The sequence below is a fragment of the Oncorhynchus kisutch genome, linkage group LG2 (genome assembly GCF_002021735.2).
Source record: "Oncorhynchus kisutch isolate 150728-3 linkage group LG2, Okis_V2, whole genome shotgun sequence".
Lineage (NCBI taxonomy): Eukaryota > Metazoa > Chordata > Actinopteri > Salmoniformes > Salmonidae > Oncorhynchus > Oncorhynchus kisutch.
Genome location: NC_034175.2, coordinates 13,706,804 through 13,719,303, shown reverse-complemented (window position 1 = coordinate 13,719,303; position 12,500 = coordinate 13,706,804). Strand labels below are relative to the sequence as shown.

Genomic DNA, 12,500 nt, shown 5'->3' with positions numbered 1-12,500 from the left:
TAGATAGATAGAGGTGATACAGTCTGACCTGGATAGATAGAGGTGATACAGTCAGTCCTAGATGGATAGAGGTGATACAGTCAGACCTAGATGGATAGAGGTGATACAGTCAGACCTGGATAGATAGAGGTGATACAGTCAGTCCTAGATGGATAGAGGTGATATAGTCAGACCTAGATGGATAGAGGTGATACAGTCAGACCTAGATGGATAGAGGTGATACAGTCAGACCTAGATGGATAGAGGTGATACAGTCAGACCTAGATGGATAGAGGTGATACAGTCAGACCTAGATGGATAGAGGTGATACAGTCAGACCTGGATAGATAGAGGTGATACAGTCAGACCTAGTTGGATAGAGGTGATACAGTCAGACCTAGATGGATAGAGGTGATACAGTCAGACCTAGATGGATAGAGGTGATACAGTCAGACCTAGATAGATAGAGGTGATACAGTCAGACCTGGATAGATAGAGGTGATACAGTCAGTCCTAGATGGATAGAGGTGATACAGTCAGACCTAGATGGATAGAGGTGATACAGTCAGACCTGGATAGATAGAGGTGATACAGTCAGTCCTAGATGGATAGAGGTGATACAGTCAGACCTAGATAGGATAGAGGTGATACAGTCAGACCTAGATGGATAGAGGTGATACAATCAGACCTAGATGGATAGAGGTGATACAGTCAGACCTAGATGGATAGAGGTGATACAGTCAGACCTAGATGGATAGAGGTGATACAGTCAGACCTAGATGGATAGAGGTGATACAGTCAGACCTGGATAGATAGAGGTGATACAGTCAGTCCTAGATGGATAGAGGTGATACAGTCAGACCTAGATGGATAGAGGTGATACAGTCAGACCTAGATGGATAGAGGTGATACAATCAGACCTAGATGGATAGAGGTGATACAGTCAGACCTAGATGGATAGAGGTGATACAGTCAGACCTAGATGGATAGAGGTGATACAGTCAGACCTAGATGGATAGAGGTGATACAGTCAGACCTAGATGGATAGAGGTGATACAGTCAGACCTAGATGGATAGAGGTGATACAGTCAGACCTAGATGGATAGAGGTGATACAGTCAGACCTAGATGGATAGAGGTGATACAGTCAGACCTAGATGGATAGAGGTGATACAGTCAGACCTAGATGGATAGAGGTGATACAGTCAGACCTAGATGGATAGAGGTGATACAGTCAGACCTAGATGGATAGAGGTGATACAGTCAGACCTAGATGGATAGAGGTGATACAGTCAGACCTAGATGGATAGAGGTGATACAGTCAGTCCTAGATAGATAGAGGTGATACAGTCAGACCTAGATGGATAGAGGTGATACAGTCAGACCTAGATAGATAGAGGTGATACAGTCAGACCTAGATAGAAAGAGGTGATACAGTCAGACCTAGATAGATAGATGTGATACAGTCAGACCTAGATAGATAGAGGTGATACAGTCAGACCTAGATAGAAAGAGGTGATACAGTCAGACCTAGATGGATAGAGGTGATACAGTCAGACCTAGATAGATAGAGGTGATACAGTCAGACCTAGATGGATAGGGGTGATACAGTCAGATCTAGATGGATAGAGGTGATACAGTCAGACCTAGATAGATAGAGGTGATACAGTCAGACCTAGATAGATAGAGGTGATACAGTCAGACATAGATGGATATGGGTGATAGAGTCAGGGCTGATGGTCAGTGGCTGGCAGGGCTGATGGATAGGGGTGTTACAGTCAGGGCTGATGGTCATTGGCTGGCAGGGCTGATGGATAGGGGTGTTACAGTCAGGGCTGATGGTCAGTGGCTGGCAGGGCTGATGGATAGGGGTGATACAGTCAGGGCTGATGGATAGGGGTGGTACAGTCAGGGCTGATGGATTGGGTTGATACAGTCAGGGCTGATGGATAGGGGTGATACAGTCAGGGCTGATGGATAGGGGTGATACAGTCAGGGCTGATGGATAGGGGTGGTGCAGTCAGGGCTGATGGATAGGGGTGATACAGTCAGGGCTGATGGATCGGGGTGATAAAGTCAGGGCTGATGGATAGGGGTGATACAGTCAGGGCTGATGGATAGGGGTGGTACAGTCAGGGCTGATGGATCGGGGTGATAAAGTCAGGGCTGATGGTCATTGGCTGGCAGGGCTGGAGTAGACACAGATATACCTGACTACCATGGCAATCAGGCAGGTTTGGTTGACACAGGTATGGCAGTATTCATGTTCTATGGGAACGGGGTGTTTGTCTGAGTCAATACTGAACATTAGAAGCTTTCCAAAGAAGAAGGAAGAACATTTTATGTGCTGTTGTTGTTTAGTGTTGGGAAGAGAAAGGTTGGTAGTGGACGGTGTCAGTGTCCTACTGAACTCTAGTGGAGGGTTGATAAGAGGGTAAAGGATCACACATTCCTTTGGGCTGTTCCCCAGCACCTATAGAACCAGTGATTTATATATACAATAGATGACTGACAGGGTGTGCTGTTTTGAATCAACCGCGCCTCCATCTCCGTGCTCCCCCACCAATTATAGAAATGCATTGTTTTGCCATGTTTATTCTATTACACACACCTTAATGCAGACTTTTAAATGATATTATGTCAGGTAAACATAAAATATATATATACAATTTATTCTTAAAGTATTGCACATTTTTTGAAAGTTCTAATGTAAAATGAGTTAGGAGTGCAGTGCTAGTCATTTAGAAAGTCATTATTCTTATCACTGCTGTCTCTGAAATACTTTCAGGTCTCTCCATGCTATGAATACTGTATAATAAACTGAACATGTGAGGGAAGCATTCAAACTTTGGTCATCTACGCAGACCCCAAGAAGTAGCCTTCCAAACTCCTTTCATGTGTCTGACTACGTTTGGATCTCACTTTATTTTACAATATGCAATAACACTGGTAATATTTTTGAGGTTATTTGGTTATCACAACTTGCTTGAGTAGAGGACACAGGAGAACCATTATAGCAGACTGTATCCTATCTAATCTTCCCCATCTCTGTTCTTATTGGCCATGACAATCTCTCATCTCGTATTATTGAACTACAGGTGTATTTATTGAACTACAGGTGTATTTTGTAAAATTTTGTAATTTTGTAAGGCCAAATAGTGGTGTTTAATTTACCCTGCAATGAGGTAGAATCGTTCAGTTGTACACACACACATCCCCTTTTCAGCTGTGTAATGAATGTAAACGGATACAGACAGAGAAAAGAGAGGTATTTTCATCTTCTGTCGCTCCTCAATAGGCAGACGGGTTTAACTCCAGTCATGTAATCTGCCCTTGATAGTGGAGATATGAATCTCTCAGTATCATCTGAAGCGATGGCGGAGAAGACTCATCGACTCCATTCATGTTTCACTCTCTTTCACTCCTGGTGGAGTCAGTAGAAGACGTCAGACAAGATTATAAAACTGTATCCTAATTTACAGCCTCTCTCTCTCTCTCTCTCTCTCTCTCTCTCTCTCTCTCTCTCTCTCTCTCTCTCTCTCTCTCTCTGTCAGCCTCTCTCTCTCTCTCTCTCCTCTCTCTCTCTCAATTCAATTCAATTCAAGGGCTTTATTGGCATGGGAAACATGTGTTAACATTGCCAAAGCAAGTGAGGTAGACAACATACAAAGTGAATATATAAAGTGAAAAACAACAAAAATGAACAGTAAACATTACACATACAGAAGTTTCAAAACAGTAAAGACATTACAAATGTCATATTATATATATATACAGTGTTCTAACAATGTACAAATGGCTAAAGGACACAAGATAAAATAAGCATAAATATGGGTTGTATTTACAATGGTGTTTGTTCTTCACTGGTTGCCCTTTTCTCGGGGCAACAGGTCACAAATCTTGCTGCTGTGATGGCACACTGTGGAATTTCACCCAGTAGATATGGGAGTTTTTCAAAATTGGATTTGTTTTCGAATTCTTTGTGGATCTGTGTAATCTGAGGGAAATATGTCTCTCTAATATGGTCATACATTGGGCAGGAGGTTAGGAAGTGCAGCTCAGTTTCCACCTCATTTTGTGGGCAGTGAGCACATAGCCTGTCTTCTCTTGAGAGCCAAGTCTGCCTACGGCGGCCTTTCTCAATAGCAAGGCTATGCTCACTGAGTCTGTACATAGTCAAGGCTTTCCTTAATTTTGGGTCAGTCACAGTGGTCAGGTATTCTGCCGCTGTGTACTCTCTGTGTAGGGCCAAATAGCATTCTAGTTTGCTCTGTTTTTTTGTTAATTCTTTCCAATGTGTTAAGTAGTTATCTTTTTGTTTTCTCATGATTTGGTTGGGTCTAATTGTGCTGCTGTCCTGGGGCTCTGTAGTGTGTGTTTGTGTTTGTGAACAGAGCCCCAGGACCAGCTTGCTTAGGGGACTCTTCTCCAGGTTCATCTCTCTGTAGGTGATGGCTTTGTTATGGAAGGTTTGTGAATCGCTTCCTTTTAGGTGGTTGTAGAATTTAACAGCTCTTTTCTGGATTTTGATAATTAGTGGGTATCGGCCTAATTCTGCTCTGCATGCATTATTTGGTGTTCTACGTTGTACACGGAGGATATTTTTGCAGAATTCTGCGTGTCTCAATTTGGTGTTTGTCCCATTTTGTGAAGTCTTGGTTGGTGAGCGGACCCCAGACCTCACAACCATAAAGGGCAATGGGCTCTATGACTGATTCAAGTATTTTTAGCCAGATCCTAATTGGTATGTTGAAATGTATGTTTCTTTTGATGGCATAGAATGCCCTTCTTGCCTTGTCTCTCAGATCGTTCACAGCTTTGTGGAAGTTACCTGTGGCGCTGATGTTTAGGCCAAGGTATGTATAGTTTTTTGTGTGCTCTAGGGCAACAGTGTCTAGATGGAATTTGTATTTGTGGTCCTGGTGACTGGACCTTTTTTGGAACACCATTATTTTGGTCTTACTGAGATTTACTGTCAGGGCCCAGGTCTGACAGAATCTGTGCATAAGATCTAGGTGCTGCTGTAGGCCCTCCTTGGTTGGTGACAGAAGCACCAGATCATCAGCAAACAGCAGACATTTGACTTTGGATTCTAGCAGGGGGAGGCCGGGTGCTGCAGACTTTTCTAGTGCCCTCGCCAATTCGTTGATATATATGTTGAAGAGGGTGGGGCTTAAGCTGCATCCCTGTCTAACCCCACGACCCTCTCTCTCTCTCTCTGTCAGCCTCTCTCTCTCTCTCTCTGTCAGCCTCTCTCTCTCTCTGTCAGCCTCTCTCTCTCTCTCTGTCAGCCTCTCTCTCTCTCTCTCTCTCTCTCTCTCTCTCTGTCAGCCTTTCTTTCTCTCTCTCTCTCTCTCTCTGTCAGCCTCTCTCTCTCTCTCTCTCTCTCTGTATGTCTCTCTGTCTGTCTGTCTGTCTGTCTGTCTGTCTGTCTGTCTGTCTGTCTGTCTGTCTGTCTGTCTGTCTGTCTGTCTGTCTGTCTGTCTGTCTCTCTCTCTCTCTGTCTCTCTCTGTCAGCCTCTCTCTCTCTCTGTATGTCTCTCTCTCTCTGTCTGTCTCTCTCTCTGTCTATCTCTCTCTCTCTGTCTCTCTCTCTCTCTGTCTGTCTGTCTCTCTCTCTGTCTCTCTCTCTCTCTCTCTCTCTGTCTCTCTCTCTATGTCAGCCTCTCTCTCTCTGTCTGTCTGTCTCTCTCTCTCTCTGTCTTTATCTCTCTCTCTCTGTCTGTCTCTCTCTCTCTCTCTGTCTCTCTCTGTCTCTCTCTGTTTGTCTGTCTGTCTGTCTGTCTGTCTGTCTGTCTGTCTGTCTGTCTGTCTGTCTGTCTGTCTGTCTGGGCCCAGGTCTGACAGAATCTGTGCATAAGATCTAGGTGCTGCTGTAGGCCCTCCTTGGTTGGTGACAGAAGCACCAGATCATCAGCAAACAGCAGACATTTGACTTCGGATTCTAGCAGGGGGAGGCCGGGTGCTGCAGACTTTTCTAGTGCCCTCGCCAATTCGTTGATATATATGTTGAAGGGGGTGGGGCTTAAGCTGCATCCCTGTCTAACCCCACGACCCTCTCTCTCTCTCTCTGTCAGCCTCTCTCTCTCTCTCTGTCAGCCTCTCTCTCTCTCTGTCAGCCTCTCTCTCTCTCTCTGTCAGCCTCTCTCTCTCTCTCTCTCTCTCTCTCTCTCTCTGTCAGCCTCTCTTTCTCTCTCTCTCTCTCTGTCAGCCTCTCTCTCTCTCTCTCTCTCTGTATGTCTCTCTCTCTGTCTGTCTGTCTGTCTGTCTATGGCTGCCTTTCTCAATAACAAGGCTATGCTCACTGAGTCTGTACATAGTCAAAGCTTTCCTTAAGTTTGGGTCAGTCACAGTGGTCAGGTATTCTGCCACTGTGTACTCTCTGTTTATGGCCAAATAGCATTCTAGTTTGCTCTGTTTTTTTTGGTTAATTCTTTCCAATGTGTCAAGTAATTCTATTTTTGTTTTCTCATCTTTTGTTTGGGTCAAATCAAATCAAATCAAATTTTATTTGTCACATACACATGGTTAGCAGATGTTAATGCGAGTGTAGCGAAATGCTTGTGCTTCTAGTTCCGACAATGCAGTAATAATCCAACAAGTAATCTAACTAACAATTTAAAAAAAACTACTGTCTTATACACAGTGTAAGGGGATAAAGAATATGTACATAAAGATATATGAGTGAGTGATGGTACAGAGCGGCATAAGATACAGTAGATGGTACCGAGTACAGTATATACATATGAGATGAGTATGTAAACAAAGTGGCATAGTTAAAGTGGCTAGTGATACATGTATTACATAAGGATGCAGTAGATGATATAGAGTACAGTATATACGTATACATATGAGATGAATAATGTAGGGTATGTAAACATTATATTAAGTAGCATTGTTTAAAGTGGCTAGTGATATATTTTACATCATTTCCCATCAATTCCCATTATTAGAGTGGCTGGAGATGAGTCAGTGTGTTGGCAGCAGCCACTCAATGTTAGTGGTGGCTGTTTAACAGTCTGATGGCCTTGAGATAGAAGCTGTTTTTCAGTCTCTCGGTCCCAGCTTTGATGCACCTGTACTGACCTCGCCTTCTTAGATGATAGCGGGGTGAACAGGCAGTGGCTCGAGTGGTTGTTGTCCTTGATGATCTTTATGGCCTTCCTGTAACATCGGGTGGTGTAGGTGTCCTGGAGGGCAGGTAGTTTGCCCCCGGTGATGCGTTTTGCAGACCTCACTACCCTCTGGAGAGCCTTACGGTTGTGGGCGGAGCAGTTGCCGTACCAGGCGGTGATACAGCCCGCCAGGATGCTCTCGATTGTGCATCTGTAGAAGTTTGTGAGTGCTTTTGGTGACAAGCTGAATTTCTTCAGCCTCCTGAGGTTGAAGAGGTGCTGCTGCGCCTTCTTCACAATGCTGTCTGTGTGAGTGGACCAATTCAGTTTGTCTGTGATGTGTATGCCGAGGAACTTAAAACTTACTACCCTCTCCACTACTGTTCTATCGATGTGGATAGGGGGGTGTTCCCTCAGCTGTTTCCTGAAGTCCACAATCATCTCCTTAGTTTTGTTGACGTTGAGTGTGAGGTTATTTTCCTGACACCACACTCCGAGGGCCCTCACCTCCTCCCTGTAGGCCGTCTCGTCGTTGTTGGTAATCAAGCCTACCACTGTTGTGTCATCCGCAAACTTGATGATTGAGTTGGAGGCGTGCGTGGCCACGCAGTCGTGGGTGAACAGGGAGTACAGGAGAGGGCTCAGAACGCACCCTTGTGGGTCCCCAGTGTTGAGGATCAGCGGGGTGGAGATGTTGTTGCCTACCCTCACCACCTGGGGGCGGCCCGTCAGGAAGTCCAGTACCCAGTTGCACAGGGCGGGGTCGAGACCCAGGGTCTCGAGCTTGATGACGAGCTTGGAGGGTACTATGGTGTTGAATGCCAAGCTGTAGTCGATGAACAGCATTCTCACATAGGTATTCCTCTTGTCCAGATGGGTTAGGGCAGTGTGCAGTGTGGTTGAGATTGCATCGTCTGTGGACCTATTTGGGCGGTAAGCAAATTGGAGTGGGTCTAGGGTGTCAGGTAGGGTGGAGGTGATATGGTCCTTGACTAGTCTCTCAAAGCACTTCATGATGACGGAAGTGAGTGCTACGGGGCGGTAGTCGTTTAGCTCAGTTACCTTAGCTTTCTTGGGAACAGGAACAATGGTGGCCCTCTTGAAGCATGTGGGAGCAGCAGACTGGTATAGGGATTGATTGAATATGTCCGTGAACACACCGGCCAGCTGGTCTGCGCATGCTCTGAGGGCGCGGCTGGGGATGCCGTCTGGGCCTGCAGCCTTGCGAGGGTTAACACGTTTAAATGTTTTACTCACCTCGGCTGCAGTGAAGGAGAGTCCGCATGTTTTCGTTGCAGGCCGTGTCAGTGGCACTGTATTGTCCTCAAAGCGGGCAAAAAGTTATTTAGTCTGCCTGGGAGCAAGACATCCTGGTCCGTGACTGGGCTGGTTTTCTTCTTGTAGTCCATGATTGACTGTGAGACTCCAGCTGTGGGGTGTGTTTGTGTTTGTGAACAGAGCCCCAGGACCAGCTTGCTTAGGGGACTCTTCTCCAGGTGCATCTCTCTGTAGGTGATGGCTTTGTTATGGAAGGTTTGGGAATCGCTTCCTTTTAGGTGGTTGTAGAATTTAACGTCTCTTTTTTTGGATTTTGATCATTAGTGGGTATTGGCCTACTTCTGCTCTGCATGCATTATTTGGTGTCCTACGTTGTACACGGAGGATATTTTTGCAGAATTCTGCATGCAGAGTCTCAATTTGGTGTTTGTCCCATTTTGTGAAATCTTGGTTGGTGAGCGGACCCCAGACCTCACAACCATAAAGGGCAATGGGCTCTATGACTGATTCAAGTATTTTTAGCCAGATCCTAATTGGTATGTTGACATTTATGTTCCTTTTGATGGCATAGAATGCCCTTCTTGCCTTGTCTCTCAGATCGTTCACAGCTTTGTGGAAGTTTCCTGTGGCGCTGATGTTTAGGCCAAGGTATGTATAGTTTTTTGTGTGCTCTAAGGCAACGGTGTCTAGATGGAATTTGTATTTGTGGTCCTGGCGACTGGACCTTTTTTGGAACACCATTATTTTGGTCTTACTGAGATTTACTGTCAGGGCCCAGGTCTGACAGAATCTGTGCAGAAGATCTAGGTGCTGCTGTAGGCCCTCCTTGGTTGGTGACGGAAGCACCAGATCATCAGCAAACAGTAGACATTTGACTTCGGATTCTAGTAGGGTGAGGCCGGGTGCTGCAGACTTTTCTAGTGCCCGCGCCAATTCGTTGATATATATATGTTGAAGAGGGTGGGGCTTAAACTGCATCCCTGTCTCACCCCACGACCCTGTGTGAAGAAATGTGTGTTTTTTGCCAATTTTAACAGCACACTTGTTGTTTGTGTACATGGATTTTATAATGTTGTATGTTTTACCCCCTACGCCACTTTCCATCAATTTGTATAGCAGACCCTCATGCCAAATTGAGTCGAAGGCTTTTTTTAAATCAACAAAGCATGAGAAGACTTTGCCTTTGTTTTGGTTTGTTTGGTTCTCAATTAGGGTGTGTAGGGTGAATACATGGTCTGTTGTACGGTAATTTGGTAAAAATCAAATTTGACATTTGCTCAGTACATTGTTTTCATTGAGGAAATGTACGAGTCTGCTGTTAATGATAGTGCAGAGGATTTTCCCAAGGTTACTGTTGACGCATATTCCACGGTAGTTATTGGGGTCATATTTGTCTCTCCACTTTTGTGGATTGGGTGATCAGTCCTTGGTTCCAAATATGGGGGAAGATGCCAGAGCTAAGGATGATGTTAAAGAGTTTTAGTATAGCCAATTGGAATTTGTTGTCTGTATATTTGATCATTTCATTAAGGACACCATCAGCACCACAGGCCTTTTTGGGTTGGAGGGTTTTTATTTTGTCCTGTAACTCGTTCAAGGTAATTGGAGAATCCAGTGGGTTCTGGTAGTCTTTAATAGTTGATTCTAAGATTTATATTTGATCATGTATATGTTTTTGCTCTTTATTCTTTGTTATAGAGCCACAAAGATTGGAGAAGTGGTTTACCCATACATCTCCATTTTGGATAGATAATTCTTCATGGTGTTGTTTGTTTAGTGTTTTCCAATTTTCCCAGAAGTGGTTAGAGTTTATGGATTCTTCAATTACATTGAGCTGATTTCTGACGCGCTGTTCCTTCTTTTTCCGTAGTGTATTTCTGTATTGTTTTAGTGATTCACCATAGTGAAGGCGTAGACTCAGATTTTCCGGGTCTCTATGTTTTTGGTTGGACAGGTTTCTCAATTTCTTTCTTAGATTTTTGCATTCTTCATCAAACCATTTGTCATTGTTGTTCATTTTCTTCGGTTTCTATTTGAGATTTTTAGATTTGATAGGATAGCTCTCTCTCTCTCTCTCTCTCTCTCTCTCTCTCTCTGTCTCTCTCTCTCTCTCTCTCTCTCTCTCTCTCTGTCTCTCTCTCCCTCTCTCTGTCTCTCTCTCTCTCTCTGTCTCTCTGTCTCTCTCTCTCTCTCTCTGTCTCTCGCTCTCTCTGTCTCTCTCTGTCTCTCACTGTCTCTCTCTCCCTCTGTGTCTCTCTGTGTGTCTATTAGAGATGTGTGTGCTAATTCGTTTCATGTCCAGGGCTCCTGCAGATGTAGCCTGCTACAAAGGAGTCATTTAGAAACCTAATGAAAAGAGCAAGCAGTTTGTGGAGATCAGGGGGTCTTTTATGAAGCTCCGCGCAGGAAGAAAGGGAAACAGGAGAGGCACACCAGTTTTTTTAAACCAAATGATTGCTTTATTAAAAGCTGTGGGGATCTAGTCCCTGCTCCAATGGCACAAACACATAGGAAGGTGTTGAGAGGATATCAGGGTTAGTGGACGTATGTAGCTTTCTGTCTGTCAGAGACTCCAATATGGCACCTGATAGAGAGGCTGCAGTGAAGCTCAAGTGTGACAGACTGAAAGAGATGAACGTTTGTATCTACCAGCTGCTGACAACGTTTGATATGATTATTCATTCTCAGTTTAAGGGGAGAGAAAAAAAGTTAGGAGAACGATGCAGGTTTCAGCGGCAAGAGTGTCTTTTTCAAATGCAAACTAACCTTAAAGTTGATAAATTCAGTCATTTTTTGCTATGCTAATTTCCTGGGGACATTAGAGATGTTTTGGGGGGAGGAGGAGAGGTGTGTAAAATGTATTATTTTAATAGCATTCAGATGCAGGGCAAAATGTTTTCTGAACTAATACAAATCAGGCTGCTGTACTGTAATTCCATCAGCACCAATTTATTGAAGCAAAATGGTAATATGCAAATACCAGAAGAGATGTACAGCTACAAGCCAAAACTCTGAAATCATTTAGATTTAAAGAAATATTATTGCACAGAGGGGGAGAAATTAATCACACAGAAAAATGTCTCCTTTACGATTGCTCTGGTGTGTTACCTGGGGGCAGGAATTGTAAATGGGAAATCAACATTGTACCTTCTGATAAGGCTAACAAATTAATACAAGCATTTTCTTCAGACCTCCCTTGCTGATGCTCGAGTGAAAGTCACAGAGGAACTTTTTTTCTTTCTCCCTCTCAGAGGGTTGGTTCAGTCGGTACCTGTAATTTATTTTACAAGTCAGGTTGCTTTCAGGTGCATAACATCCACAATGCACTTCTTCAATGCCTAGTTTAGATGGAGTAGTTATGTGTTTAATTGGCAAAGAACATTCAGTTTTGTCTAATTTTGTCTTATACAGTATGTTTAAACAGTATATATCAAATAACTGTGTGTGTGTGTGTGTGTGTGCGTGTGCGTGTGCGCGCGCGCGTGTGTGTGTGTGTGTGTGTGTGTGTGTGTGTGTGTGTGTGTGTGTGCGTGCGTGCGTGTGTGTCCAGGTCCCCTAGAGGATGGCGCCCTGGGGGAAGAGGAGGAGTGTGTGTCGGAGGAGAACGAGCTCATGGCCAAAGATGAGTTCTCCACAGAGGATAACTTCTCAGCAGAGTTTGAGTCAGAGAACATGAGCTGTGAGGACATGGAGTATTACTGCAACAAAGGTGACCTGCATTCTCATAGTTCTCCTAGTTTTAATAATACCCACATGGCAGTCGTAGACACTCAAATAAATGGGTTCCACATTTCAATAATTGTAGTATTTACAAGATATATACTGGACTATTAAGATGGTAGTTAGAGCAGTAGTGGTTGAGAACCCTGCAGTTGTCGTCTGTAGACCAACATGGTTTGACTCTCCATTCATGACACTGATAGGATTTTCCAACTCTTTGAACGGCATGGTACACAGAACCAAACCTGGACACAGTCAGGGCAGTCTGACAGGACTTTAACAATGTGGGAAATGATGCTGTATCTCTGTGTTCTGGGTTGAATCTTTTATTTATGATTCACAGAATGTACCTTAGAGCAGCGGATTGAATTAGATGTCACCCACAACACTGCTTCTCTCTCTCTCTCTC

At 44.2% G+C, this 12,500-nt stretch overlaps 1 protein-coding gene across 1 annotated transcript in view; it reads left to right on the top strand.

The window, feature by feature from the left end:
- LOC109901020 (zinc finger protein ZFPM2-like) overlaps positions 1 to 12,500 on the top strand; it is a 200,440-nt gene that overhangs the window by 34,098 nt on the left and 153,842 nt on the right. Inside the window, exon 2 of the mRNA XM_031788026.1 lies at positions 11,922 to 12,080. Coding sequence (XP_031643886.1) covers positions 11,922 to 12,080 — 159 coding nt within the window. The remainder of the gene's footprint in view (positions 1 to 11,921; positions 12,081 to 12,500) is intronic.